This window comes from Nematolebias whitei, chromosome 14, assembly GCF_014905685.2.
Source record: "Nematolebias whitei isolate Nwh7 chromosome 14, NemWhi1, whole genome shotgun sequence".
NCBI classification, from domain to species: Eukaryota; Metazoa; Chordata; class Actinopteri; order Cyprinodontiformes; family Rivulidae; genus Nematolebias; species Nematolebias whitei.
Genome location: NC_056511.1, coordinates 14,216,456 through 14,224,090, shown reverse-complemented (window position 1 = coordinate 14,224,090; position 7,635 = coordinate 14,216,456). Strand labels below are relative to the sequence as shown.

Sequence of the window (7,635 nt, the reverse complement as noted above, 5' to 3'; positions counted from 1 at the left end):
TATATAGCAATATTATACAGCAATATATAACAATATTATACAGCAATATAAAATATTATACAGCAATATATAGCAATATTATACAGCAATATTATACAGCAATATATAGCAATAATATGAGCAATATTATACAGCAATCTAAAGCAATATTATACAGCAACCTATAGAAATATTATACAGCAATGCATAGCAATATTATACAGCAATATATAACAATACCATACAGCAATCTATAGCAATATTATACAACAATGTATAGCAAATTATGGAGCAATCTAAAACAATATTATACAGCAATATATAGCAACGGCCCGGGAAATCAAAGACCTTGTATAACATTTGAACTTGATTTGTGACCTTAACCATAAAAGTGGGGTGATAAAAATATTGACACTCCATCTAGTGATGATGCACATGTCTGAAGTTTCGTACAATCATCTTGAGCGGATCAGAAGTTATGGATGAGAGAAGAGAAAGTTTACGGATGTATGGACGTATGGAGACTATACCATAATATGTCTGCCTTTCAATTGTTGTATAAAAATAAAGAGTTAAAAGGCAAGGTTAAACTACAAGCTTTTAATGTCATTGTAGGTGAGTTATTCACTTAAAATGTTAAACAGTTTTCACCACTGATCAACTTTTTAATCCAATGCTTGCTGCATATTCATTTGCTGACTGATAAAATAGCTGAATAATTGATAAAAAGTTGATTTAATGATCGTGTCACTTTTGAAGTTTTTGCTACTGTTGCTCTCAAAAACATTTGGAGCAGTCTCATTCTTAGACCCTGTATGGAGGTGGTGTTCGTTTGGACTCTTTCCATATTGTTTATGGGTATATTTTCATGTTCCAAAGACAATATTCTTGATTGTAGAGAGATTGAGGTTTTAAGAAAGTACTCAACAATGATATCAGCATAGGTTAAAGTAACAACAGCCGTTCTTTAAATGTTTTTACACAAAATCTAGACATAAGACACCTTCACAGAAAGCTGTGAAGTGTATGCTTCACTGTCTGACCACTTTCAAATGATCATATCGTACTCATCTTATTCTCTCACTCGTTCTCTGGTTCTTAACTTTCCGTCAGAACAGTATTTTGTACTTTTCACATCATCTAGTTTTTGGGACTAGCACTGCCCTCCCTGTCCCTCTCCTGTAAAACCAAACATGTTTTATGAAGCTCTTACACAGACTGTGCTCCTAAATCAGGCAATGCTTTCAGTAGTAATGAAAAAAATTGGTCAGGGTTGAGAAAATTTCAAAGTAAAATGAGGGGACAGAGAGAGAGGCACAGCAGCAGAATTTTGACCAATTGGTGGATACGAGAAGGATTCATAAACTTATTATTTAGTAATTTATTACCACGGTGCAGGGAGAGCGATGCATCAACTTGGGACTAATTATTCAGATAAAATCAGTAAAATACTATTTTATTTTCTGGTTGTTTCACACTGACTATGTTCCAGTCCAGCAATACAAGTGCCCACACCTACAAATGTCTGCAGAAGGGTGGCTAGATTCATCACCCCGTGTCATTTTAAATTGAGAACAAGAAGATGAGCAGAAAATCAAAAAGTATTGATCTAAATAACAAGAACTTTAGGTTATATAAAGTGAATGTCTCTGTTCCTAACTGGCCAGATCACATGGAGTTCACATGCAGTCAAACATTGTGTGTGTGTGTGTGTGTGTGTGTGTGTGCTTACTTTTGGTCAGTGAGTTTTTTTTTTTTTTTTTCTTTATTGCAAACCCTTTAAATCCACTTTTCTGTCTGTCCCTCCATCAGCGATGTTCGGACGAAACAAAAAGTACGACGTAAACTCAAGATGTATTGTATAAATCAAAACTTCTTTTGGCTTTTTCCTCTTCAGGGTTCTCTACAGTGAGTCATCCTCCATCTCACTCTGTCCTCTGCATCCTATGTCATCACTCTCTAACTGCATCCATATATCTCTTCTAACAAAATGCATATATAATAGAATTTAATAAAAAAAAAAAAAAGATTTGGGGTTCTATTTTTCCTCCAATATTTGCTGTTGTGCTGTCAAAGGCCAATAAAGGCATTATACTAGATGAATCAATTTCTTATAAGCATAATTTAAATCCCCATCCCACTCACAGTACACTGGATTGATTGATTTAATTAAACAGATGTTTATTTTCCTCCATCAGTTCCAAGTGCTACAGTTCATCACCTACTCACCCAGAGCAGACTTCTACATTTCAAGACTCCAGCAAATTGTTTAGACTTCTTCTTATATCAGTTAAATCTGGCATTTTTAGTTTTTAAATAGAGAAATCTTTCCTTGCATGTCTGTATTTTAGTGTCTGGTGTGATACTAGTGCTGGTTTTTTTTTTACACTTAATAGGGGATATCCGTACCCTGGATCCCCACGATAAGTGAAAAACTGCGAAGTAGGAACAGTAGTACAAGTAGTAAATAGCAGTGACGTTTTTGAAATGTGAAACTGACGTAATTGATTAAACTAATGTTCTGAAGTGTAAAAGTTAGAATGTATTATATTGCTACGATATTAGGTCCTGCTTGAGGGCCCAGCTCTGTTAGTTGTGATTTGCCACAGCCATTGGTCAAGCTTTATTTGTAGTTTAAACTGTAGTTGAAGCTACCCATTAAAAACATTTTAATGCAGAAACAGTTAACACAAGAATGACCTGATAATAAAAAGCAACACAACTAATAGTTTTACCAAGAGTGATAAGAAATGTGCAAATTATGTAGGGAAAAGGAAATCAGAACAAATCCTGCTGATAAGAAGTTTACAAAAAAGCACAACCATGAAAAACCACTGTGGTAGCACCCACAGTTACATCTGAGTATTATTAGGACAATAAACAAATATCATTATAGCAAGAAAGTAAAACAACATATTCTTTTTTAGGAAAACACTTATGAACCATTTTAGTTGGTACACATAGGTTATATACAAATGTTGAGGTATTCTGAAGGCCTCATTAAAACTTCTGAGCTTCATACTGCCACAGTCATACACATTATCAGCTTTTGTCATAAGTTTGTGATACATTTGTAAGAGTGCAAAAGATTTAAACTATAATCTGACTGTGGCTGAGTAAAACAAGGACGTTTTATTTTGTAGCTCCGTACAAAGTTATCAGTTTGGTGCATTCGATGTGAATGGAGTACTCAGAATTAAAAAGGACCAAAGATTCTAGAGAAATCCAAAGTAAGAATTGTGGCATACAACATAGGCTGGAAAAAATAGAATTTAATTGTTATTTTTTAAGGAACTGTTGCAATAAAAGACTATACCTACTAATTAAATAAAAATACTTTAGGTCATCTCTGACAATATTTTTACCACATCACTGCAAAAATGTTTTAGAAAAGGATTTAAAAAATAAAGAGACAGTGAAAACCTACATATAAGATACACTCAACAACATGAGGATGATTTTGTATTATTAATTTAATACACACACCGTATGCCTATTTTTAGCCAGATGTGCTTTCCTGCAGCTACGCTCTTTCCACTTATTTGCATTTAACAATCTTTGAAAAGGTTCATGCTGGAAGATCTTTCCGCTCAGAGACAGAAAGCTCAAAAGGCTAACAGAGGCAAGCAGTGACGCTTACGGTCATAGCCAAAGCTGTCAGAACTTTTCCAGGAAAACCTGCCAGAAGCTGCCATTAGCTGATCTGCCTGCCACATCTGTCAATATGTTTTATGACCACTCTGCTCAGTTAGTAGCTAGTAACTTCATGTCCACAAGCCAGCAGTGTGTCGTGTTATTCACAGAGGCTCAGCTCGTCTTCTGAACGCCACAGAGACATTTTAGTTGAAAAATATATAAATTATGTCTAAAATAAATTGTACTTCACTTGTGCAGGTGTGATTACAGCATGTGTGATGGTGATGAACTTTTACAAAATGGTCAGATGCTAACAAGTTGAAAAACAATTAAAAAAAATACTTTTATTTTATATAGTTGTGTGCATATAAACTCATTAATTAGAGAAATTGCATTTCCAGTGAAAATGTAGTGTGAATGCTTATTGCTGAAGAACTGGCTGAAAAACAGATGGAATTAGCTAAAAACATGCTAAAAGGTAGCTGAAATGGAAGAATAAGCCAGCAGAGAAAGAAGAAAGAACAGCGTTGCTGAATTAGATTTAAATTAGCAGAAATTAGCACAAAAATTAGCTAAAATAAAAGATGTAATTATTAAAAAATAGCTGAAAAAGCACAAAGAAGCTTAAAACTACCAGAAGGAAGCAGAAAGAACTGAAATTAGCTAAAATATGTTTTAAAAAGTGGACTTGGCTGAAAAAACTCAAATTGTGCCTCACTTGTGCTGGTGGGATTACAGCATGTGTGATGGTGATGGAACTTTTACAAAATGGTCAGATGCTAACAAGTTGAAATACAATTTAAAAAATTACTTTTATTTTATATAGTTTTGTGCATATAAACTCATTAATTAGAGAAAAGTAAATAGTAAATAGTAGCTAAAAGAGCAGAAAAAAGCTGAAAGGAACATCACAAGCTGAAACTAGCATAAATAATTTAATCAGACTGAAAGCAGCAGAAATTAACATGAAAAACTTGAATTTATAAGAAAATTGCTGAAATTAGCTAAAAATGCTTAAAAAAAACAAACAAAAAATGCTGAAAAGATAGAACAAGCTTAAATTAGCAGAAGAAAGCTGAAAGAACACATTTGCCCAATTAGGCTTAAAGAAGCAGAAATGAGCATAAAGAAGTGGATATTTACTGTAAAAAAAACAAAAACTCAAATTTGCAAAAAACTGTCGAAAAGTATTGGTAGCTCAAAAAGCAGAAAGAAGCTTAAATTACCAGAAGAAAGAGGAGAGAGCACATTGTTACCGAATTAGGCTGAACAAAGTTGAAATGAGTGCAAAAAATGTGAAATTAGCTGAAAAGTCTAAACTTAGCATAAAACAGCTAAATAGTAGCTGAAATAGCAAAAAAATAAGTAGAAACTAGCATAAATAAGCTGAAAGGACCATAATGAGCTGAAATTAGCAGAAAGAAGTTAGAAGAAGCACAAAAATGTTCTAGTTAGCTGCTAACTGTTAGCAGAATGACTGAAAGGAGCACAAAACAGCTGGAAAAAAACAGCTGAAAGTAGCTGAAAAAAGTTAATTTGCACAAGGACGCTAAAAGAAGCTGAACCAGAACAAAATGCGAAAGGAGCAGTAAAAGGTTGTAAACAAATCTAAAGAGCTGAAGGGGGTATAATGAGCTCAATTCATTTTCTTTAAGGAAAAAAAAATGGCAGAAAAGGCTAAATATTTCAAAAAGCTAAAGTTGCACCATAGCAGGATTGTCCTGAAGGTTTTGAGTTATGATTTGTTGAAACAGCATAAAAACTGTGGAATAAGAAAGATGCTGAAAAATGTATGAAAGAAAAATGGATCACAATAGTGTGAATGCTTCGTAAACATTCACACTATTCTAACCACTTCTGTCCAACTTAAGGTACTTTTAGTTCATTGGCACTGAGCCATAAGGAAACCACAGTCTACCTTCTAATAAATTACCAGTACTTTTTTTTCTGATTTGGCTGAGTTTGTTGCAGTTCTTTTGATCAATAACTCGCATATCTGCCATTTACTTTTAGAGTTTTATTGCCCTTTTGATCCGCTTTTCATAGTATTACTTGTTTTATTGTACAAAACACAGCACTGAGGAATTTCCATCTTTTAATTCGTCAGTAAGCCAACAAAGACATTCTCCACAGACAGATTCTTTAAACGAACGCCCTGCCAAGAGCATAAGCTTTTCATCATGACTATCTTTGCTTCAGCAGCCCGATTGAGATTCACACTTCACCAGCTCCAGCCACAGATCTCAAAATACACTTTCTCCGTCCCCAAAGTGTAGCGGGAACATTTTGGTGGATAGCTAAGTAGCTGGAAGTCACTCAACCAATATCTGCAACTCTAAAATAAACTCCAAAGCTTATACACGCAAAACCCACAGAGGTTTGACCCCATGCTGCTCTTTTTTTTTGTTTGTTTTAATCGAGTGAGAAAATAAAAGTGCAAAAAAGTAAAAAAATTACAGATAAAAAGTTAAAACATTTGTCAGAAGCTTTTTTCCCCCTCTTTTATAAGTAATGCAGTGGTAAAAGAACACAAGGAAAACACGCTTCAAAGGTATAATTTTACAACTTTAAACATCGTTTCTGACGGCTTGTTCACGTTAGGCTGTAAATGAGTAACGTGACTTATTAAACAAAGAAAAAATAAAAATATATATTTTTCTAACATTTGCATGTTTCCCCCATTTTCATACTATTAAATGAATAATATTTGTCAAACCTCTTTCAGCATCACCAGAAAGTGAAATTTGTCTTAAAATTATATAAATAAAACCACTATTTTTTGTGATTTCAAACTATCTGCAGGACGAGGAACTACCAGGAGAAACTTTAGCTGTTTAAACTTTACTCACAGTGAGCTGGGTCGAATTTGCCGGCCGTCCTGCTCTCCTTCGTTGCTGGTTAAGCTGTGTCTCAGGGCCTGACTGTGGCTCCCACTGCTGCCACTGCTGCTGCTGCTGCTACTGGTACAGTTAGCAGAAGTAGAAACTGGGTGCTGCAGGTCATTAGTTGTGGTATTGCCAACACTGTTCCTCTTTTCACCTAGGGGGACAAATATATATATTTAAAAACTTCTTAGTGGTGGGTTTAGATGCAAAACTGTGGCTTTAGGCGGACCAGATTAAAAGCGAAATTGTCTGCGCCTACAAACTATATATTGAAAATTATTATGATTGAAATAATTGTTTGAAAAAAGGGGCAGATATAATAAGATTTTTTCTTCTTTCTGCTGCCTTTCATTTTAAATCTTTTGTATCTTTTTTTTTATATTGTTATGGAATTGTTTTGTACTTTTTTTTAAATGAATAAACTTTATACCATACCATATTCAAATAAGAATAATTAGAAGTATGTAATTTCTGCCCAGGGCTCACTTTTCTGGGAATGTGTTGGCGTGTGGAAGAGTGTGAGAGGCCTCTCGCTGCAGGATGGTGCTTTGTTTTCAGCGCTTTTCCTCCTAGACTGGTTGGGCTGCATGTTGGTTGAACTGCCCACACAATTTGGCACGTCCCTGAATATCTGCATGAAAAATGGAGTGGTTTAGGTACAGGCAAAACAAGGTACATAACGCAAATGGTTGGGGAAAAAAAACATGTTTGGTGTTAAATGGTAAATGGACTGTACTTATATAGCACCTTTCTATCTTATCAAGACACTCAAAGTGCTTCATTTACTCATTCATACAGCACTCTACTAGATTTATACAAAACTGAACAAATCATTCTAAAGAGACTAATCAGTGATTTATCACATTCATACACCGATGGGACACACATTGGAGGCAATGAGGGGTTCAGTGTCTTGCCCAGGAACACTTGGGCATGTGACTGCTGGTGGATTCAAACCCCCAACTCTTGCATTGGAGGACGACTGCCCTAACCACTCAGCCACAGCCGCCCATTGACGCTGAAGAAAATTTATAACAATGAGAACTACGAGTTTTAGAATGGTAACTTGTATACAGTAGTCTTTCAATTATGGAGGGGGATCCGTACTCTGAAGACCCGCGATAAGTGGAAAAAA

The 7,635-nt window shown here is 34.9% G+C and overlaps 1 protein-coding gene across 1 annotated transcript in view; it reads right to left on the bottom strand.

Annotated features, from left to right (window-relative positions):
• LOC119420841 (rho GTPase-activating protein 26) overlaps positions 1–7,635 on the bottom strand; it is a 111,625-nt gene that overhangs the window by 13,438 nt on the left and 90,552 nt on the right. The window contains exons 18-19 of the mRNA XM_037688266.1: positions 6,987–7,131; positions 6,465–6,654 (exon numbers count right to left, since the gene is read on the bottom strand). Coding sequence (XP_037544194.1) covers positions 6,465–6,654; positions 6,987–7,131 — 335 coding nt within the window. The remainder of the gene's footprint in view (positions 1–6,464; positions 6,655–6,986; positions 7,132–7,635) is intronic.